The 23,294-nt window shown below is 45.7% G+C and overlaps 1 protein-coding gene across 24 annotated transcripts in view; it reads left to right on the forward strand.

Annotated features, from left to right (window-relative positions):
• ANK3 (ankyrin 3) overlaps positions 1-22,361 on the forward strand; it is a 241,995-nt gene extending 219,634 nt beyond the window's left edge. For 8 of the 24 annotated variants that reach the window (XM_088526336.1, XM_088526334.1, XM_088526335.1 and 5 more), the window contains 9 exons: positions 897-7,310; positions 9,214-9,288; positions 10,119-10,250; positions 11,357-11,500; positions 13,772-14,444; positions 15,913-16,291; positions 20,890-20,973; positions 21,101-21,160; positions 22,267-22,361. In XM_088526336.1, coding sequence (XP_088382462.1) covers positions 897-7,310; positions 9,214-9,288; positions 10,119-10,250; positions 11,357-11,500; positions 13,772-14,444; positions 15,913-16,291; positions 20,890-20,973; positions 21,101-21,160; positions 22,267-22,335 — 8,030 coding nt within the window. In that variant the 3' untranslated portion in view covers positions 22,336-22,361. Of the gene's footprint in view, positions 1-896; positions 8,595-9,213; positions 9,289-10,118; positions 10,251-11,356; positions 11,501-13,771; positions 14,445-15,912; positions 16,292-19,043; positions 19,143-20,889; positions 20,974-21,100; positions 21,161-22,266 lie in introns of all 24 variants that reach the window. The other 16 variants (XM_088526327.1, XM_088526328.1, XM_088526329.1 and 13 more) reach the window with 11 other exon arrangements.
• Positions 22,362-23,294: the final 933 nt, after the last annotated feature.

The raw sequence follows: 23,294 nt of genomic DNA on the forward strand, positions 1-23,294 counted from the left end.
TTTGCTTGCTCACCTTTATCATAAATCATACTTTCCATTTTTCATGTATGACATATGCTTCTTAAAATCATTTCATGTAAAGTTTTACTTTAGTTTTAATTTAGTTTTACCAAACAAAAGGAGTATCGCATGAGAAACAAATGCAAAAATTCCTTTTCTTTTATTTCTTTTTATTATTTTCTAAAATACTGACTCAGAAAAGCTCTTGCTCTTATTGGCTTTGTGAGTGTGAAGCATATCCGAATTGTGCATGGGAGATACAGATTTGAATTTATACCAGTTGCTTCACAGTTTGCACATCAATTGCCTGTCACTTAAAGGGTTCTGCATGATATAACTGAGTGGTTTTAAAAAAAAGCTTTTAGCTATATAATGTCATTTTACACAAGTTTATATTTTATATAGGTACAATATCTGAATAGAACAACACAAATAGAACAACAGAAATTTTAAAAAGGATAATTCTGGTAGTTGTGCAAAGCAGACATACCTAAACAGGCAAAATAGAGCTGACACGAGTATTTCAGAACTAGCACATCAGAAAGTCAATAGGAAGTAAGAGAAGAATTTTCGTTGTGGTTTTTATTTCTACCTTATGGATTCCTCCTTTGTGTTTTCTATTTTTCATTGTTTGCAGACTTGGTTGCTATGTGCTTTCTGTCTTTCATTTCACGATACTTTTTCTTTTGCACCAGTGATCGGTGTACGGCTCATTCCTATTCTTTTTTTTTTTCTTTTTTAACTCTTCTTTTGCCTTCTTCATCCTAACTCATGCAAACAGTTGTACTTGCTTTTTGTAATATTACAACGTTTACTGACCAATTTTCTTCTCTGGTCTCTCTGTTTTTCAATCATTTTTGTTGATTTTACGTTTGATTTTAATTTAACAATTTAAGAAACAGTTGAACGGAGTGCAGGAGCAACAAGATCCCTACCTGCTACTTACTCATACAAGCCATTCTTTTCAACACGGCCATATCAGTCATGGACAACAGCTCCAATTACAGTGCCTGGGCAAACCAAGTCAGGCTTCACTTCCTTATCAAGCTCTTCCTCTAACACTCCTACAGCTTCCCCTTTAAAATCCATATGGTCTGTTTCTTCTGCTTCTCCAATCAAATCCACATTAGGAGCTTCTACCACATCTTCAGTTAAATCTGTTAGTGATGTAGCATCTCCAATTAGATCGTTTCGGACAATCTCTTCACCAATAAAAACTGTGGTATCGCAGCCTCCATACAATATACAGGTCACGTCAGGCTCTTTGGTCAGAGCTCCCACAGTACCAGAAGCTGCTGGTCTGAAAGGGCTGGCATCCACTACCCCATTCCCCTCTCGGACATCTCCAGTGACTACAGCAGGGTCTCTCTTGGAGAGATCATCCATAACCATGACGCCTCCAGCATCCCCCAAATCCAACATTAACATGTACTCTTCGAGTTTACCACTTAAATCGGTCATCACATCAGCATCCTCACTATTATCGTCCCCTCTAAAGTCAGTGGTGTCACCTGCTAAGACAGCAATTGATGCTGTTTCATCCTCTAAAGTCATGATGGCCTCGTCTCTCTCGTCACCAGCAAAACATGTAGCTGGGCACCCAGAGGTACCATTGCTTAATGGATCTGTGTCACCTCTGAAATACCCATCTCCTGCCAACTTAATAAATGGATCCAAAGCTGCAGCTGTTCTTCAGGAGAAAATCACTGCAGCTGCTCACACTGCAAGCTGCGCTGCTAGCGCAGTCGCTGACACAGCTGAGAGAGTGTTTTCAACCGCTTCGACGATGCCGTTCTCTCCACTCAGGTCCTTTGTGTCTACAGCACCATCAGCTTTTCAGTCAATAAGAACTCCTCCTGCAGGTGCTCTCTATACAGCCCTTGGGTCAATATCTGCAACTACCTCATCAGTAACTTCATCGACAATAACGGTGCCGGTATATTCTGTAGTCAATGTTTTGTCTGAACCAGCGTTAAAGAAGCTTCCAGAATCATCTTCGCTTACAAAATCAGCTGCTGCGCTACTGTCACCCGTTAAAACACTGACCACAGAGGCACGCACTCAGCCTCCCTTTAACCGAACTTCATCACCAATAAAATCGTCCTTGTATTTAGCACCCTCTGCTCTTAAGTTGTCCACGCCATCTTCTTTATCCTCCAGTCAGGAGATATTGAAAGATGTTGCTGAAATGAAGGAGGACCTAATAAGAATGACTGCAATATTGCAGACAGATGTTGCAGAGGAGAAACCATTCCAACCCGAGATTTCTAAAGAGGGTAGAATTGATGATGAAGAGCCCTTTAAAATTGTTGAGAAAGTAAAAGAGGACCTAGTAAAAGTTAGTGAGATACTGAAAAAAGATGTGTGTTTAGAAAGTAAAGGGTCGGCTAAAGTATCCAAAAGTGATCAAGGACACCTATCTGAGGATGACTGGGTAGAGTTCAGTACAGAGGAGATTGATGAAGCAAGACAGCAAGCTTTGACAAGCCCTCCTATATCTGTTCCAGAGAAGGTCCAGATTAAAACTAAAACTGTGTCGGAAAAGGATTATAACTTGTCAAAAGTTATTGATTACTTAGCAAATGATATTGGTAGCAGTTCATTAACAAACATAAAGTACAAGTTTGAAGAGGGGAAAAAAGAAGGTGAAGAGAGACAAAAGCGTGTTTTAAAACCAGCTATTGCTTTGCAGGAACATAAGCTTAAAATGCCTCCAGCCTCCATGAGGCCTTCAACATCAGAAAAGGAGTTATGTAAAATTGCAGATTCCTTTTTTGGAACAGATACTATTTTGGAATCTCCAGATGACTTCTCTCAACATGATCAAGATAAAAGTCCCTTATCTGACAGTGGCTTTGAAACAAGGAGTGAAAAAACGCCCTCGGCCCCGCAAAGTGCAGAAAGCACAGGGCCCAAACCCCTTTTCCATGATGTGCCCATCCCTCCCGTTATTACAGAAACAAGAACTGAAGTAGTTCATGTTATCCGCAGCTACGAACCATCATCAGAAGAAATTCCAGAGCAGAAAGCAGAAGAGCTCCCGGCTGTGAAAGCTGCTCCTACCTTTATGGAGCTGGAGCAAAAACCTACTGGGTCTATTAAAGAAAAGGTTAAAGCGTTTCAAATGAAAGCCAGCAGCAGTGAAGAAGATGACCACAAATGTGTCCTTAGCAAAGGTGTCCGAGTAAAAGAAGAAACTCATATCACTACAACAACCAGAACAGTGTATCATAAACCTCCGTGCACCGAAAGCACATCCGAAAGAATTGAGGAAACGATGTCTGTTCATGACATAATGAAAGCCTTTCAGTCCGGCCGGGACCCTTCCAAAGAACTGGCAGGTCTGTTTGAACATAAATCGTCAGTAACATCAGAGGTTAGCAAGTCTGCTGAAACTTCACCACAGCATGCAGAGAAGGACAGCAAAATGAAACCCAAATTGGAGCGAATAATAGAGGTCCATATTGAAAAAGGTAATCAGGCTGAACCTACTGAAGTCATTATTAGAGAAACAAAAAAGCATCCAGAAAAAGAAATGTATGTATATCAGAAAGACTTACCTCGGGGAGATATTAACTTAAAGGAGTTGGAAAAACATGATGCTTTTCCTTGTTCAGATGAACAAGGTCAGCAAGAAGAAGAAGAGCTCACAGCCGAAGAGTCACTTCCTTCTTATCTGGAGTCTTCTAGAGTTAACACTCCTGTGTCCCAGGAAGAAGACAGTCGCCCTAGTTCTGCTCAACTCATGTCTGATGACTCTTACAAAACACTGAAGCTTTTGAGTCAGCACTCAATAGAATACCATGATGATGAGTTGTCAGAACTAAGAGGGGAGTCTTACAGGTTTGCTGAGAAAATGCTTCTTTCAGAAAAGATAGATGTGTCTCATTCTGATACAGAGGAGTCAGTTACTGACCATGCTCTACCCCATAGTTCAGAGTTACAGGGGTCTGATAAACGATGCAGAGAAAAAGTAGCTACTGCCCCTAAAAAAGAGATTCTCTCCAAAATCTATAAAGATGTATCTGAAAATGGTATAGGTAAAATATCTAAAGATGATCATTATGATAAAGTGACAGTGTTACACTATGCTGGAGATGTTAGTAGTCCAAAACATGCAATGTGGATGCGCTTTACTGAGGACAGATTAGAGAGAGGTAGAGAAAAGTTGATATATGAAGACAGGGTGGACAGGACTGTTAAGGAAGCAGAAGAAAAACTCACTGAAGTATCACAGTTTTTTCGGGATAAAACAGAGAAGTTGAATGATGAGCTACAGTCGCCAGAGAAAAAGCAGCATAAAAAGAATGGCAAGGAGATGCATTCTAGCCAGAGCTCTGCCAGCAGCAGCCCCGAGAAGGTTTTGCCCTCCGAACTGCCGGCTTCCGGGGACGAGAGGAGTAAGGTGAAGCAGTACGCGGCTGACGGGAAGTGCTTTCCCAAGATAGATGAGAGAAAAGCTTCCAGCTTGCCCAGCAGTCCTGAGAAAAGGATTTTTGTGCAACAAACAGACGACTCTAAGCAAACTATGGAACACAAAGGAGGTGCTCAGCAGACTGGGGTACCTGAAGTTGCACCGGCTGGATTTCAGCTGAAGCAATCAAAGCTCAGTTCCATTAGGCTTAAATTTGAACAGAGTATAAGTCCAAGGAGTAAGGACCCAACTCAAGAAGAGAAAAAGCTGGATGGTCAATCCAAAATTCCGGTAAAGAAACTGCAAGAAAGTAAGTTACCAGTGTATCAGTTTTATTCCAGAGAGAAGCACCCAAGGCAAGTAGATCTCATTGATGGCAGCACGGCTTTACAGAAAGAGGTGAAAACACAGGAAGATTTTGCTCCTGGTAAAGGAAAAATTATGGAAGATTTTTCTGCTTTGGATACACAAAAACAAAGAACTGAAATGAGTAAAAGTGTGCCAGAGTACTTCTCAGAACAGCAGGCAATAGAGCTGGCGTATGGCTCAGATGCAGCCACAAAGGGACACTGGGACAAAAAAATCTACAGGACATGGGAAAGCCCTGGAACTTCTAATCATAAAACCCAAAAGGAGAAACTCTCGCATGTACTGGTTCCAGACACAGTAAAAGAAAACCATGTAGATCGTGCTGAAGCTAAGGCTGACAAAAAAAGTGAATTTATCACTGTGACAGAACACAAATTGGCAGCAAATGGGATTCATTCAGAAGAAGTGAAGGAACTGACTGTAAAATCTCCCTCAAAAAAGGTTTTATACAGAGAATTTGTTGTCAGGGAGGGGGAGCATAATGGCGAAGTGGCTGATAAAGCATCGAAAAGGAAAGAAGAAATCAGTGTGTCCCATATTCCAGTGAGGATTGTAGAGGAGAAGAGGACCACAATGAATGGTGTCTATGAACTTTCAGCTAAAGTATCCCAATCAGCTGTGGTTAAGGAGAAAGTTGAGAGGCAGTTTGATTATGTGGAAGATGAAAAAGGAAAGCATTCAGAAATCAGAAAAGTTACCAAGCAACAGAGCTCAATAGGGTTAAGTTCTTCTGTTGAAGAAACCGAGCTATCCCCTAGCAAATCACCAGATTCCTTAGAATTTAGTCCAGGAAAGGAATCTCCTTCAAGTGAGTTAGTTGACCCTGGTATAAGTGATTACTTGGATAAAGTTGCACCTTTAGCAAGTGCTGAGGGAGTAAAAGAAATTAAGACTTTACCTGTTTATGTCAGTTTTGTTCAAGTAGGAAAGCAATATGAGAAAGAGGTGCAACAAGGAAATATAAAAAAAATTATCAGCCAGGAGAGTAAGACAGTGCAAGAGACAAGGGGGACATTTTACACAGCTAGGCAGCAAAAGCAACCTCCTTCTCCACAAGGTAGTCCAGAAGATGACACGTTAGAGCAAGTGTCCTTTATAGATAGCTCTGGTAAAAGCCCCTTAACACCAGAAACACCGAGTTCAGAGGAAGTGAGTTACGAGTTTACATCTAAAACCCCCGACTCACTAATAGCTTATATACCAGGCAAGCCCAGTCCTATACCAGAGGTATCTGAGGAATCAGAGGAGGAAGCAGAGGCTAAGTCAACCTCTGTAAAGCAGGCAGAAGTTGAGGAACCACCACCCGACCAAGTATTACCTAATCATATAAATAAGGACTCTAACAAAAGACCAAAAGGTAACAGAGTTGCCTACATCGAATTCCCTCCTCCTCCACCACTGGATGCAGATCAGGCTGAGTCAGAAAAGAAGCCCCATTATTCCACAGAGAGCGAAATGGAGATGATAGAAGTAAACTTGCAAGATGAACATGACAAATGCCAGCTGGCTGAACCGGTCATAAGAGTACAGCCACCATCTCCTGTGCCACCAGGAGCAGACGTCAGTGACTCTAGCGATGACGAATCTCTCTATCAACCCGTCCCACTTAAAAAGTACACATTCAGACTAAAAGAACTGGAAGATGACCAGAAGGAAGCATCAAAACCTAGAGCCCCTGAAAAGATTGAGAAACAGAAAGAGTTAGGACATCCCACTTCTGGGAAACCTAATGAGTTTGACATTGGGCTTGATTCACCCCAGAATGATATAGTGCAAAATGGGAATAATGACCAGTCTGTCACAGAGTGTTCCATAGCAACCACTGCAGAATTCTCCCATGATACCGATGCGACTGAGATTGACTCTCTTGATGGTTATGATTTACAAGATGAAGATGATGGTTTAACTGAGAGTGATTCTAAACTTGCAGGTCCGGCAGTTGAGCCCAAAAAGGACGTATGGACTACAGAAGGCATTCTAAAGCAGACTGACCGCTGCTTTAGCCAGAGTAAGCTTGAAGTCATTGAGGAGGAAGGCAAGGTAGGCCCTGAAGAAGACAAGCCACCTTCGAAAGGTCCAGCTTCTGAAAAGACTGGAGATAAGAGTGAACAGAAGTCAGGGGCACAGTTTTTCACTTTGGAAGGCAGACACCCTGACAGGACTGTATTTCCCGATACATATTTCAGTTACAAAGTAGATGAAGAATTTGCAACGCCTTTTAAAACTGTGGCCACCAAGAGTCTAGACTTTGATCCCTGGTCCAATAACCGAGGTGACGATGAAGTGTTTGAGACTAAGTCAAGGGATGATGAGGCTAAACCATTTGGTCTGGCAGTGGAAGACAGATCTCAAGCGACAACACCTGATACAACTCCAGCCAGAACTCCAACAGATGAAAGTACGCCAACTAGCGAGCCCAACCCCTTCCCATTTCATGAAGGGAAGATGTTTGAGATGACTCGCAGTGGTGCAATTGACATGAGCAAGAGGGATTTTGTTGAAGAAAGACTCCAATTTTTTCAGATTGGTGAGCATACTTCTGAAGGGAAGTCAGGGGACAAGGGGGAAGGGGATAAAAGTACAGTCACTGCCATCACACAGCCACAGGCAGGGGACAGCACTGTAGGAACAAACCTAGAGAGACCAGTAGAAACAACTGCAGTTGAACATAAGCCCATCATCCAGGCCAGTGGAGATTGCATGGAAGCAACACTTGGTAGTAACTCACTGGAGAAATCATCGTCAGCGGTAAATGCTTCTAAAGTTGACCCTAAATTGCGCACACCAATTAAAATGGGAATTTCTGCTTCCACCATGACTCTGAAGAAAGATGGCCCTGGCGAAGTGACAGATAAGATAGAAGCTGTGATGCCGAGTGATCAGGGATTAGAAAATGAAACCGCAACAGTGATTGCGAGCTCAGCTACTAGCCAGACGAGCTGTAGGCAAACAGAAAACACTGATTTTCCAAAAGATAATTTTAATAACAACAACAATTTGGATTCATCTGCTGTCCATACTGATATTATTACCTGTAATGTAGTGCTAAAAGAACATGCGGAACCCAAATGTTCCATACAGAAAGCTAGCCAAATGAAAAGCCCTGCAGGAAAAGGTACAGGGACAACTCAAGGACACAGAATAAAAGATAAGCAGAAAGTGCATGGAGACCAGCAAAAGCCAACAGAAGTGGTAGGGGCTAGAGCAAAATCAAAACTTCCTGTAAAGGCCAGCTCAGTAAAAGAAGTCTTTCCACAAAATACTCTCCAAAGCAATGCAGGGAGGAAAGCGGGACGGGCTAGTAAGCCTGAAAAAGCAAAAGAAAATAGTTCTTCTCCCTGTCTAGAAGCTAGGTCTAGGATTCCTGTAAAAAGTACACATAGGAATAACTTAGCTAGAAAAACTCCAGCCCTGCCAAAACAAGAGCAGGTAGAGAAAGGAAAAGCAAAACAGCTTCCTTCTAAATTACCAGTAAAGGTAAGATCTACCTCCGTCACAGTGACAACAGTTAAAGTAAAGAAAAATCAGCTTAGGGAGGTATGTAAACATTCTATTGAATATTTTAAGGGAATTAGTGGTGAGACATTAAAGCTTGTGGATCGTCTGTCTGATGAAGAGAAAAAGATGCAGTCAGAGGTCTCTGATGATGAAGAAGACAGTACATCGAGAAACACATCATTGTCAGAAGCTACTCAAGTTTACCAGCCTTCCATTACATCGAAGTCCGCTAGAGATATGAGAACAGAGGCAGCATCTTTAAAATCAAAGATTGAAAAGGCCGACAGTGAGAGGAGGAGGAGTAAGAGGACTGGTGAGAATGAAGGCAGTCAGGTTTCTGGAGCTCTCTTGGCTCACCTCGTGGAGATCAAGCCTAGTTTGTAAAACTTTCAACTTGTTGATCCTAGTGCATGAACTGTTGTGATTGCCTGTGGAGTGACTTGACTGTAGTTCTCATTCTGTCATTGTCATCTGTGTGTGCTGTCTTTTACTCTTCTTTCTTCCTTTAAACCAATCCTGTTCTGTAGAAAGCTAGTGAAGCATGCCGAAGACGTTGTTGTAACTCAGACATTGAAAGATTTCTTTTGTGACAGCAAATTCATTCTGTCAAAGTAGAGAAAATAGATGTTAATTTGGTCTTGGTGGTTTCCACCGGTAATTGAACAACTTGTGTACAGTCTAACAGCTAGATTGTCCGCATGTTTGGTTTCATTACACGACATCATGTAGTTTGACATCTGGCTTTACACAGGTGAAAATATAAAAGCTGTAAAAAAGAAATTTGTTTTGTAGGCTCTTAGGACACACAGCCATTCTAGTAAACAATACGAGCACCGGCTACTTAGCTGAATTAAAGCTATTGCGATAAACTATTGTCCGGTATTATGGATTTCTTTGCAAAACCTTTTTAATCGAGAAATTGTAAATCACAGGTCCCCAGAGTCCATGTGAACGGACCGATATAAGGATGGCCATTGTAGCTGACCACCTAGGACTTAGCTGGACAGGTAAGATTTTGTGCTTTCATATCAGAATCAGTCTGAACTGTTAGGTTTGCAGGTTGTGTTTTACCCAAAGGTGCAGCTGGACCTGATGCGCCCAGCCAACATCCAGCATATCCCAAAACACCCACCACATTGCCTGGCCAGAGAAGCGTAACCAAAAGCAGCTGCAGAGAGTCGTCCTGCTGTGTGGCAGGAAATTAAACAGACTCGCAGTGGGAATAGCTGTGAATAGTTCTGCTCTCCAAAGGGCCACGTGCTCACGGAGCTGAGAGGGTCTGAGCTGCAACTCTGCAGCCGTCTGGCTCGGTGTCGATGCTGCTGCTTTCCCCGGAGGTCGTGGTGGCCTCGGCGATGGCTGCAGCAGCCCGGGCCCGTGGGAGGGGGCCCGGCCTTGCCCAGGCGCAGGCACGGGGGGCTGCGGCGCCGTGGGCACCCGTGGGGCCTGCGGAGGGGTAGGAGGCGTGCCGGGAGCTACCGCGTGAGGAGCAGCGCCCAGAACAGACAGCCCTTACAAACCAGCGGTGCTGCCTTCGTCTCCGTGGAGCGTGGAGCTCCTCTTCACAATGCTCAAGAGGCTTTCTGGGTATGGAGGTGGTAACAGCCAGCAGAGATAGGACTGAGAGTTCACAATGGTGCCTGCCGCAGGAAATTAAAATACGAGCTTATTATGTCGTGTTCATCATTATCTCTTAAGATGACCATTTGTATCATGTTACTTTGCTGACGTCTGTGAGATCTAATAAAACTGGTATTTTTAACTCTCACATGATGATTGAGACATTTGTGCTTTGCTCTGTATTGTTTGTTGTTGTTTTTTCTTTTTTGCTTTATAGAACTGGCAAGAGAACTGAATTTTTCTGTGGATGAAATAAATCAAATCCGAGTAGAAAATCCAAATTCTCTTATTGCTCAGAGCTTCATGTTATTAAAAAAATGGGTTACCAGAGATGGGAAAAATGCTACAAGTAAGTTCAAGTGGTTATTTCTGTTGTGCATAAGTTGCAGCCTGTCCCACCCGTTGCCTGTCCTAAATATGTTAAACTGAAGGAAAAAAAAAAAAAAAAAAAAAAAGAACTTCCATGACTGCTGATGAAAATGAAAAAACCTTAGAGTTCCAGGTACATTTTTACCAGAAGTCAGGAAAGTGTATATAATCAGTATACATGCAGAAGGAAATAATTTGTTCTCCATTTTTATAGTTGATGAGACAAGTAATGGGTTTAAATTTTAGTGCAGGAAATACTTGGGAAAACTTTCCAATTCCTATCGTAAAAAGAAAGTGACAAATGGAAATAGAGTCTCTGGAAAAGGTGGATAGTCTCCAAGTACAGGAGGTCTTTAAGAAGAGCCTAAAGACTCTGAGGAGTGACGTGTGTGAGGGGGACAACAGTCCTCGTCAAGGCCTTCACTCTGCATTAGGATTCTTTTGCTTCTGTCTGTGCATTTAACTTGAATTGCTCAAATGGGAGTAGATGTGAGATTGATTTTTGTATTAGGTCAGTGGTGTCCATTACTGTTCTCGAGCCCACACACTCCTATAAAATGTCTGAAGCCACTTTGATCCCTTTCACTGTAAAAGTCATTCCCAGGAGTACTGTGTTCTCACAAGAAGATTGTCGTAAATGAGATTTCACGATGTGCTGCACAAAGAGAGGCGCCCTGGCTGGTCGCTGCCTGCATCGCTGGTCATTCTACTGCTCCTCAAAACAGGCTGCTAAAAGCAGAATCCTTTCCCAGTCCGGCAGAAGGGAATTTTGTTTCAGTAGTAGGTAGAGACACTCTTTAAGAACCCTCTGTCCTTTTTCTTTGTGCTGCTTGTGGTGTAATATAATTATCCTCATGGGAGGAAGAGAAAAAAAAGAAAGAAAAGAATCTTAATGGCTGTGTATCTTGAATAAGTAGGCAGCAGAATGGTTGCTGAGACAAATGGGTTTGCTAGAACCAAAAGCACTGAGGCAGACACGTTCCAGCAACTTTTAATTAATGCAATGTGAACGTAACCGAGAAAAAGAGATTACACAGTTCTGCAATATTGAGCTTTTTTTCCTGACATGTAGTCTTTGTTTTTCAGCTGATGCCTTAACCTCAGTATTGACAAAGATTAATCGAATAGATATTGTGACCCTGTTGGAAGGACCAATATTTGATTATGGAAACATTTCGGGCACCAGAAGCTTTGCAGATGAAAATAACGTTTTTCATGATCCCGTTGATGGTAATTGAATTCCCTCGTCATGTTTAGTTCAGTGACGTGTCCAATATGACAATAATGTTGTATAAAGCAGATTTTTTTGAGAGATAGTAAGTTCTAAAGGGTTAATTATTTTCATTCTAAGCCTTTTCTCTTCTAAAGCGCATCCATGCTATTTAGCTTGCACGTTAATGTCTCCAAGTTCATGATCCCAGAAACGCATGCCAAAATGTTCTTATTAACACCTGTCCACTGTCAGGTGACAAGGCCTGAATGTTTTTCCTCTGCAATAGTTGTGCTTTGTGTACTTACCCCTTTGTACTTTCCAAGTAGCTGATAGAACTTGGGTGCATGCTTCCCAGATTACCTAGAATTACATGGATTGTTTGGCTCTAGAAATAAGTAACACTAAGAATTTTCTTTAAATAAAAGAAAGCAGTAGCATAGAATAAATTAATTTTCAAATTATTACTGAACCTCTTTGAGACAAGCAAATATCAATTATTTCATGGTTTTTGCTTGAGCTATTATTGTCCTAATGTACAGTGGCAGTAGAAAAGGAAGACAATGTTTAATTATTGCATGAGATAGTATCTCTGTCAGTCCACTAATGGGTGAAAAGGTGTAACAGTTTTCTCCCTAGACTCTGATAGCTCATAACAGAATTGTGCAGATTCAGTTTGAGATAGCTCTTAAAAATCAAGAACAGAAGCGTAAATGGAGTTTTCTTATAAAACAGAATGATCACTATGTTCAAAATATTAAATATTGTGTTTTCTTCTTTTAAATGCTAATTAATGGGCACTGGATTGCTACTATCTGATTTTTTTTTTGGCTGCGTGTATGATAAATAGCTCTATAAGTAAGATTTTTCTTTGGTTAGAAACATTCCTTTGCTTTTTATAGCTTGTTCAAGTGCGTATTGATCTTTCTTTGCATTTTAGTAGGATGCTTTTTCTGTTTGGAGTGTGTAAGTTCAGTGTATCTCCATTATGAGCAGCCCTACTGGTCATTGAATCATTGCATTGCAGAAATAATTTTCTGTTGACATTTTAAGAAAGTTCCTCTTGAAATGTTGCTTGTGCCTTTTAATCGTAGCAGCAGTGTTTTTATATGGAAAATACGCTTCCCTGCAGCTGCTTTCTGTCTCTCCTCCTCTTCCTCGAGCTTCCTTTCCTCACCAAGACCAGACCACCTTTGCCTTTCTCTCAGCTGCTTCAGAAAACCCCAGGCCAGAGGCGCTTCTAGCGCCGCCGTTGCAGGCAGCTCAGTGTGGAGGTCACCCCGCAGCAGCAGCTTTCTCCCTTTCATAGGTTCCCCGGCCTCATATTTGCTGGAGCACAAACTTCAGATTTGGTTTTCCTTTTTTTACGTGTGTATTCAGTTTAATTCTTTCATGTGACTTTTCCCATGTTTTCATTGTTTTTCTTTTCTCTCTTTATTTGATCAGTGTATCTGATTGTACCCATGTCACCAAGATCGCCTCAGTCTCCAAGATCACCAAGTTCTCCTTACTCGCCACAGTCCTCTCACCTGTATAATTTTACTGTACCTGAAATATTCATTTAGCTCCCCTGCCCTGGTGTTTGTGCTCTCTAATCCATTTAACTCCCTTTAGATTTTTGTCCTGCTCTGTGTTTACATCTAGTATTCTTTAGCATCCTTATTCTGATTCATTTCTGTTTGTTGTTCTTTAGCTATTCCATCCTTGTGGTTCAGTGGTTAAACTGGAAATGTATATTAGTAGCATTGTATTGCTAGTATTGTGTATTTCTTGATAGAAGAATTTTAAGATGTGGACCTGTTTTAGAAAGTACTCACAAAAAGTGGCTGTCCTGTGTTACTTCTGTCTTTAAAATCTGTTTATTAAACTTCTAAATATGAAAAATAAAACCTGGACAAGAGAGATTTACACAATTTGGCTGCAAAATACTATACTGCATATAAAGGGACAACCGGCTTTGTCCACATTTGATTCATTGCATGCTCATAAGATGACCTGCTATAGCTTGCAAATGTAAAAATGCCTGCAAAAATCAATTGCTAAAATTTGACAGACTATTTACAAAATAGTCAAAAAGTAGTGGCATCACTGTACTAGCTGTTTTAGCAATGCTCATTTTTTGTTTCATCTATTTAAGAAAGTGAATAACTCTTTCAAAATTGCATTAGCTCCTATATGCCTACACCTCCCCATAATTTTCATACTTTATGTAACTCATAGATCATTTGACATTTGCATATTTGTTGCTCCATGCTTCATTGCAGTCAGTCCGAATGTGCTGTCTTCCTTAGGTTACCCCAGCATCCAAGTGGAACTGGAAACTCCCACAGGGTTGCGCTTCGGGCCACCCACCCCTTTGCAGCAGGACGATTTCTTTAGCGACACCTCTAGCGTAGAGTCGCCCCTTAGACCTCCCAGTAGGCTGAGTGACGTGCTAGTAGCTCCGCAGGGAAGCGTAGACGGTGCAGCCCCGGGACCACCAGTGGTGACAGAAGAAGACACCTCCCTGGACGACAGCAAGGCCGATTTCTCAGTGCCTAGAGAAGGATCACCCAGAGATGTTTCCATAGGCCAGAGCCCGCTGGAGGAAGTGGACCTTAAGGATTACCCACGATATCTTGGCAGCTATGCTGGGATAGCAAAAGATGCTAAGCAGATGCAGAGTGAAGAGACTAGTAAAACAGGAGTAAGGACTGAACAGCCTGAGAGAGAGAAGTCTGGTACTGATGAGGAGATGACGGAAGAGAAGCTTAAATCTCTGTTTGAGGACATTCATCTGGAAGAAGGATTTGAGTCTGAGGAGATGACGGAAGAAAAAGTATGGTCAATTCTTAAAGGTGTGCAGCAAGCAGAACAGCAAATGTCTTCAATTACAGGTTGGCAGACTGACTCATCAAGTGTCACGGAGCCGCCGGCTTCAGGACGCAGGATCGGTGCTGGTGCGCCCGAGCGGCCGGATGCGAGGTGAGCAGCCCGCGAGCGCCCGCCGCGCCGCTCCTGCTGCTCCGGGCAGCGCTCACGACCCTCCTGCTGTCGTGGGAGAGCGTGTGTGTGTGTGCATAAATACACACATGTCTATGTGTACATAGATTGTTAGTTTAAATAATATTTCAAAATTGGCTTATATCATATTTTACAGATATTTTTTCCATTCCTGTTCTTTATATTGTGTGTTTTTATTTGGAATGACTGTAAGCAAGACGTAGAAATAACCAGAATTCGGGGCAGTGAGAAGGTGCCGTGTTGGCCGTGCGCCTCGCGCGGCTCCGCGATGGGGGTCCCTCCGGGCGCGCGTCGCCCCCCGGCTCGCGCCGCGCCTGCCGGCCGAGGCCGCGAGCTGGAGCGATGCCCGTCAGCGCGTTGCAGCCCGTGACACCCAGAGCTGTTTCACAGTTCACGGCCTGTAAAACCCACAATGTTTTAAGGCTCCAGGTAGCATTAGGTGCTCTCTCACTGAACTGAATTGGGAACTTTGCCGCTGATGTCAGCAAGCTGGTCCTATTTCAAGAGCAGAGCATGCAGAGATGTTTTTATGCTGTTCTGTGAGGCAAACACTATTTTTCTGTGTTTTGTATTGTGACCTCTAGAGGTCCCTTCCAACCTTAAGCGTTCTGTGATTCTATGATTTATAGAAGTAAAGGGCTTCCTTAAGAAGATAACAGATCTACTTATGTGATAACTAGATGAAATTGATGCACTATCTTTTTTAACAGTGCTGTCAGCAAATAGCTATAGGATTTTCATGTGTATAATCTCACTGTTGGTGTGTAAAAGCAGAGCAGAAGTATACAAAAAAATGGAAAAGAGCAGTGCATGAGAAGTGCAGGTTAAACTTATGCTTGGGTGATGTGAGGAGACATTCTGGTCAGTCCTCTGTCTCCTGGTAATCTTCCTTGCCCCTGACACTGTGCGTTACTGATACTTGGGGCTGTCTTGGGCATTATTTTCACATACCAATACTTTTAAAGAGGCACCAGGTTATTTGAACTGCAACCGTTGCAATTTGGGCATCATTGATAATTGCAGGGTGGCAGATTAAACCCAGGCCCGGATATTTTCCTCACCTCTTATTTACAGAACAAGCTAAGGAATTAGAGCCTTGGGGATTTCTCCCATGTGAATATACCAGGGAGATGGTAGGTTTGCTGTATTTCTCTTTTTTTTTTTTCTTTCCCCCTAAGCGGACAGGAATTAAAACAAGGCATTTGGCCTCGTTTCCAGTGTTCACCCTGTCCTCGTTGCTTCTGAAGAGACCCCACTGAGCAGAATGCAGACCTGTCTGCTTGGTGTTGGCCAGCTGAATTTCAAGTTCAGCTTTGCTGTCTCTGGACAGCACGTGCTAAGAACGAAGGCTGCGTTGACAGGCTCAGCGCCCAGCCCTCGTGCGTGTGGTTTCAGCCCTGAGTTGTTATCTGTTGTTTTTCTTTTGCAGCCCGGACCAAAGCAGGGATTCTGCTACCTCCCACAGTAAAGGAGAAGCGGGGAAGGTGGAAACAAATGGGAGCCTCTCTGAATCCACAGCGGAGGCAAAAACTAAATCTTATCTCCAAGAATCTATAAACGATGTGAGAAAACAGAGTGACAAAGAAGCCCCCAAAACAAAACCACACATTTTAGCCGGTACCGATGAGCAAACGTTATCATCAACAGCATATCAGAAATCTTTGGAAGAGATGAGCAAGCCAATAACAGATGGCAACAAAACATCTGTGCCTGTCAGCGTGAAGAAGATGAGCTGGAGCACGTCGGAGGATGGCAAGCCGAGAACAAGCACCCAGGAGGAGGAGGCAGCAGTAACGTCTGAGCAGAAGGTACAGTGTGTCCTGCAGTTATTAACTCTCTGAGCAGCCCCCCTCACCTGACAAGAGCTTTTAGCACAACTTGTCATGCTGTTTGTAACAGCCTGTGATCCTTTTGTGTGCCCGTTTTATTTATTTACTGAAGTAAACAAAAAAAAAAAAGGAGAGAGAGAGGAGAGAGGACCTGTCTGCAGTGCAGTGCGCAGAGCGTGAGCGCGATGGGGACGGGGGAAGAGCCCGGCCCTGTGCCCTGTGCCCGGAGCCCCGGGAGGCTAGGGCAGCCGCTGGGCGCCCTGCGGAGAGCGCAGACACGGAGCGCTGGGGCAGCCCTCTCCCTGCTCCCTGCCCTCAACCCGCTGCTGCCGCCGCTGCTTTGTTTTTGTTAATTTGCAGGAAAGGAAGTCTGTGGTAGAATTTACATTTTGCTCGCTGCTCTCATGCACCTCTGTCCCAAAGTACATCCAGCCAAGAGGAATCAAAAGGTGCTGAATGCCCCCAGGACTTCTGCACATGATGGGTCTTGCTTTCCAAGAGAGATGCTCTTTAGGGGTTCCCCTCATTGCTGCCTTGCCTGGCTTGCACATCCTTAACTGTGGGCTCTCAGTTGTAAGTTGCTTTCCAAAGAGGGAAATTTCAATAGTTGCTCAGTAGCTTCCATTTATTCCGCAAGCTTAGAAATAAGATGGGTTCAGAGAGTTGTTTGCAGCCCTGTAGCTGAGGGCAGGTAGGATCGCAGCCGTGGGGCAGGCTGCAGGGCAGCACAGCCAGCGCCTGTGCTCCTCGGGAAGGGACCTGCTGCCTTTCCTGCCCGTTTCTCTGTCCTTCACTGCCATGATGGCCTTTTCCTGGGCATAGGAGATTGCAGCTTCTGCAAATGAGGCATTTCAGAAGAATTGCTTCTGCAAGCTATAGCATTTTTTAATTGTAGCATAATAGAAATTTATCTGCAGTGAGCTGCAATAAATCCCTCAGTTTTAATCTATTCTTTCGATTACACAACCAAGATTTCTTTTCTTAGCCTATAACATATTCAGTCTTTGCAATTATGTGGCACATGATTGTTATTCGTTTGTGGCATAGCTAATGCAGTGAAGATCCTTCCTAACAGTAACTAATTACCAGAATACTTTAAAAATGTGAGTAAAAGCTGCAATGAGAAGCAGCTCAAAGGCAGGCAACAGATGTCCATCGTAGTCAGTGGGCTCTGGAGCAGTGCTCGGGTGGGTATTTGTACTCACTTTGACTTTGGGACGTGGGGAGCGGGGCTGTCGTGCCAGGGTCCCAACGGAGCCGGAGGAGGCGTCACCCTCCGCTGTGCTCCGGAGCCCCCTTTGCTGCCCAGCAGCCCACCTGGGTTGTGGGGAGCATCCTGCGCGTGTTTCTCCTTGGCCTGCTTCCACTCTACTGGTACCAAGCGATAATCTAACCTCGCAGATCAGTCATGTTGTAGGCAGGATCTTCTCAAGAGAATGTGATTTCTAAATCTGACAAGCCTGAATGGGTGGAAAAAAAAGTGGAGCTTGTTAGAGAGGAGGCAAGAATTGCTTCTAATACCTTCTGGGTACTTCAAGAATATTTTCTAATCTATTTAGAATAACGAGTTTAATTAATGAAGCAGTCCAAGTCATAGGGAGATACTTAATATGCAGTCATGAAAAAAGGAAGAAAATGTCAACTACCATATTTCTGGAAGGCATTCGGAAATTAACCTGTAAAGAGAGGGTTTTGGAGAAACAAATTAATTTCTGTGGGAAAAAAAAGGGTAACCAAAGGCAATGCTTTGCAAAGCAAGAGATTTTTTTCAATGACCCCCCTGGGAAAGGGCTGTTGAACCACGAGTCATTCACCTGCAGGCGCGTGTCAGTGCCTTGGCACGCGGTGTGCAGCAACAGCTCAGTCAGAGCATCGGTACGAGGCTGCGGCGGGGCGCGAGCGGAACCGCTGGCCTCCCCGCGGCCAGGAGGATGCCCCAGAGCGGTGCAGAGCCCGCGTGGCGCGCGGTGAGCGACCGCGTGGTTTTCAAGCATCTGCTTCAAGTGACACCTGTTTTTAAATGAGAGGAGCACGGCACTGTTGGTGTTGGCATAGTGTTGCAGAGAGAGGGGTATAACATGGTCGCAGTGACTACAAATGTCACGGTGGTGTCACAGCTGAAACACTTGAAGCTGTTTATTAATAGTAGTAACTCTTCCTCCAAAACCTTCCTGCCTCTGGGACTCTCCCCCTGCTTCTTGTCACTTGTTAAGGGTGGGTATCGATTTTTTTTTTTTTTTTTTTGTATATAGGTGCTTGGATGATAGCAGAAGAGAGCAGGACGCTCTGCAGGCAGGTAGATACCGCCCAGCATATCCTGAGGATCAGTAGAGTTTTTCTGAAATGTTAATTCTTGAGAAAAAAACAGCAAGCAGCTGCAACTTCGTTTAGGGTTTCTGTATACAACACTTTTAACAACTAGTGTAATCCCAAGTAAGATTTAGAAATTCATCTTATCAGACTTGCTCTAAATCTCACTTTTCTAGGACTGAAGAGCCCAAAGATGGCATGTTGCCAAACTACAGCAAAAAGGCTGTACTTTAGTACATGGCTGCGCCATGTACTTAACTGTACATAACTGCTGTTATGTACGTAACAGCAGCATCATGTACCTAATGTAGACAGGAAAAAATATTGACCACGATAAACTTTGTTTCCTACTTGTACTCATGCTTGGTGTCTTGTGTCTTTTAAACGTGCTGTTCAAATGTACTATAACTGCGTTTATTAGGAATATAGTGACAGTGACAGTGAGATTCAGAGTGACTCGAGCTCAGAGGAGGAGCAGAGAATTACCACGAGAGTTTATCGACGGCGTTTGATACTGAAGGTATTCTGAGGTTTGCATTCCTCAGGCGATACTGGCATGGCCTTGGGGTTTGATGCTGTGTGAGGACGTCGGTCCTGGTGTGACGGAGCCCCCCGGCCGCGCGCTTTCCCGTGCCGACGCGTACGGGTAACTGAATGCTAGGTGCTCCTTCCACTTAACCTCTGGGTTTGTGTCGTCTCCTGCGGGAAGACAAGGGTGCTGCATGGCGTGTTGTATCCCTCACTCCCACCGTTTTGCATGGCATCTCAAATACACGGTCCTCCTGTATCCACAGCAGCTGGATAAGGGTGTTGGATAAGGTAAGACCCATAGCTAGATGCAGTGGGTTCACTGCATCTATAAAAGAACAAAAGTAATTGCAGACAGAAGTGGGTGATTAAATGTTTTCATTCTTTCCAAAATGCCAGCTAAAGAAATGCAGGAATGCATGTGAGTGGATTGAGGAGGGTATGAGGGTATTTCCTGCATAAAGAAATGCAGGAATGCATGTGAGTGGATTGAGGAGGGTATGAGCATCACACACTGGCTGAAACTGGTGGTCCCGAGTGCTCCCTGCCACGCTGCCTGCCGCTGTCAGCCTGTGTCGAGGCAGATCTGGGCACGGGCTCTGCGGTTCCCCGGTGGCCGAGCTCCCCACGAGGCCACCCTGTGCGGGCAGGAGCAGAAGGGCGTTTTGGATTGTCATTGCCCTGCACCTTGGTGTCCCTGTCGTGTCCCCATGCTGAGCAGGCAGAGCTGGAACGATGACCCCGGAGCGCTCAGCAGGAGGAAATAGCCTGCCTGGAGGAAGAGACCTGGGCTGCGGCAGCTGCGCTCGGCAGTGGAGACAGGCCGGGTGGCAGAGGGATGGTGTTTGGGTTTCTGGGCTGGGATCAGGCTTGTTTGGGGCTGCAGAGCCCCGAGCGCCGCACGAGCATTTTGGATGAGACACTTGGCCTTGCATGGGCTGTGTAGTCGGCACCCTCGTAGGCTGCCTGCACAACAGCGCTGGAATCGGGGCAGGATTTACGTTAAGCCATAGTGTATATGCTGGATAAGCTCCGTTTGTAGACAGAAAAGTGAGAGAAAACAAAGCAAAAAAAAATCACTATCTATCTCTGTATGTTCTTTATAACATAGTGTGCCAAAAGCTGACATGGGTAGCTATGTGTTATATAGACCCCAGTAAATAGGAATGGCACCATGTGCTGCTGGGTCAGAAGAGGCCAGACTATGACTTGCTTGTCCTTCCTTGAGGGCATGAGGAACATCTGACGTGGAGCAGTGATGATCCCATTTAAAATACTTCTGGTGTTGCTGTGAAATGTTTTATATGATACTTCTTTCTGCTTCCTCCCGTCAGTTGCCATTTTGCCCGTTGGAGAAGGCAAATCGGTTGCTGCACGTTGCTGCTGGCGCAGCTGCTCGGTCCGGGGCAGCGAGGGCCGGCGGGGGCGGCGCGGCCCTGCGGCGTGCGGGCAGGGCGCTCCTGGAGATCGGGAGCTCTCCCCTCGCCTCCCTCCGCGCAGGGAGGCTCCCCAAGGCCGCGGCCCCGCGGCGCTCACGGGCGCTCGAGGGCGGCTGGCGCCGTGGCGGGCCTGCGGGACGAGCCCCGCGAGGCGTCGCGGGCAGCGGGCAGGCCGCGCTCGGCCTGTCGCCTCAGCTGCGCCCGGTGCTGCCGCGTGTGTCCCTTGCTTGGCCTGGTGTGGAAGCGCGGGGCGTCGGGCAGCGCTCGGGCTCCACCGCTAACCTTGTGACACGTTCCTAGGGCCAGGAGGCAAAAAACATTCCCGGGGAATCGGTAACAGAGGAGCAGTTTACCGACGAGGAAGGCAACATCGTCACGAGAAAAGTAATCACCAATTGCATCCCTGCTCTGAGTCCTTGCATTCAAGTAACCTCTTTTAAAGTAACTTTCTCATTTTAGAATTGAGAGAGAAAACCCACAGTCGATCCTTTTCATGTATTGCTTCCTACAGATCACCCGGAAAGTGGTGAGGCGCGTTGTTATCCCCCATGAGAGGAGAGTTGGCGCGACGGTAATGAAGGGGCCGCCAGGCCGGCGCTGTGGGGCTGCTGTGGCCTGGCCAGCGCGCGGGGCTTGCGCTAGGGGCCCTGGGCTCTCCCTCAGGGCTCCCTGTGATTCCCAGAGCTTCCCAGAGCTAGCACCGGGGGTGTCTGCACCGGCATCCTGCACACGCGGGCGCCGAGACAGGGTTGGGATCACAACAGTGAAAATGAGGAGCAGGGCCGAGCTGTGCCCCGCGTCAGCACTGGCAAAATGAGGGGCTGCGCAGGGACGCAGGGCCGGCAAAACAGAATTTAGCACTTAGAAATTGGGAACTTAGAACCAGCAAGTGTAGCAAACTCACTGCTGCTAGTAAAAAAAAAAATAAAGTGGGGAGGAGGATGACAAAAAGAGCACTGAAAAAAACATCCCCTGCTTCTTACCTCTTTATGATGGGGAGAAAATGCTGCCCAGTATAGGGAAATATTTTCAGTTTATAATGCCAGATTAGATTACATAAAAGCTACAAATAGTTACAAATGCATCAATACAGCTCAGCCGAGGGGTAAATTCTGCTGATAACCCCACAAAAACAGATGCCCTTTCTCTGATGTGAGCGAGGCTCATGATTACCGCAATGTTTATTTTTAGATGCTTATTGAGCTATTTTTAACAAATGTAGACGAGCTACATTTAGGGGTTGTTGCTGTAAAAGACACCGAAACCTGCTCTGCTTGGCGCTTTCCTTGGTTTCCCTTCTGCTCCGTTTGGCGACGTTTCTTGCCATCTCTCTTCCTCTCGCCTTTATCCCCTTACTAACCCGCTGGCTGTAGAGCACAGGTGCTGTGAGGCATCACGATCGCGGCCCACACGGGGCCCCGCTGGCACCCGCTCCGGCTGGCGGCCCCGAGGGCAGCGCGGGCCTGCGTGGCCACCACGGTGGCGTTTGGGCCTGTGCTTGTGCCTCGGGGCTGCGTGGATGCTGGGGCGCGCGCCCCTCTGCGCTGGAGTGCTGCCGTGGTTTGACCGCTTCCCACTCACCCTCTCGCAGCCCAGTGTGGAGCCTGCGCTGGGAGCAGGTTTGCCGCTACGGTGCTCTGTGCAGGCTGCGTTAACGCCTGTGCTTTTGCTTTAAAGCAGGGAGAAGGTTATAAGGTTAAGACGAAGAAGGAAGTCAGACACGTGGAGAAGAAAAGCTACTCGTGAAAGCCTGACGCGGAACGGTCAGTCTGAGCCACTGTTGTCCTTTGCACGAGGCAGCGGGCAGCACGGCCCCGCGCAGCGCTCGCTCGGCCCCAGCTGCACCGTCCTCGCCCTCTCCTCCCTGCGCGGCCCTCCCTGGCCACAGAGCTGAGTAAATGGCCCTTGGCCCTGGCAGGTAAACACGACCTTGAGTCCACATAGGGAGAGTGAGTTGTACTTGTTGAAACAAAGGAAGCAAAGCTGAGGTGAGTGCAAGATTTTGGGAGCCAGGTAAAGCGCAGAGCCAGAAATCCGCAGCACTTCTGCTCACCCTGAGCAGCGGGGGAGCTGCGTGCATGTGGAGGTGTTGGGGGTGAAGGACGGCTTCCACAGCCGGACACGTGGTCTCCTGAGGACTCTTATGCAAGTTAATGTCCTTGTAAGTGGAGTGTCTAAATATTTGCCAACACACAGTCCTTACCAGGTGTTTCCTGTGCATTTCATCGATCCAACCTTCACAGTTGTAATGAAAGAGCAGGCGACAGTGTGAGGGCTCCCCACAGTTTAACCGAACATGCAGAGGCCGGAGCCCCTCGCAGCTCTCAGTGCTGGGAGCCGGGGCGCTGCGCAGCCACAGGGCTGGTTTGTCCAGACCCCCAGTTGCAGCCGCAGAGCCAACGTGGTTATAAGCCCCAGCGGAGCATGGCTGCGGCCGCCTGCCCTGGCCGTGTCTGCAAGTCTGCGTGCGTGGTGTCTCGTGTCTTTTTTCCCTCGGGGCTTTTCTCAGCTTTGGTGGGCTTGGTGAAGCTGGTAGCAGAGGAGTTTAGGAAGAGGACATTTATGTTTTACCCTTTCCCTATGCAGTCTGGTATAGCCTTGACCAGAGCAGAATAAGCGGGGCCTGTCAGAGGACTGAGAGGGTGAAGGAGAAGCCGATGCCCTCCCAAAGGGGCAGGTCTCTCTCCTTGGTGACGCCGGGGGTG

The sequence above is a fragment of the Tinamus guttatus genome, unplaced genomic scaffold (genome assembly GCF_059628265.1).
Source record: "Tinamus guttatus ecotype Peru unplaced genomic scaffold, ASM5962826v1 Tinamus_guttatus_pri_ptg000246l, whole genome shotgun sequence".
Taxonomy (NCBI): domain Eukaryota; kingdom Metazoa; phylum Chordata; class Aves; order Tinamiformes; family Tinamidae; genus Tinamus; species Tinamus guttatus.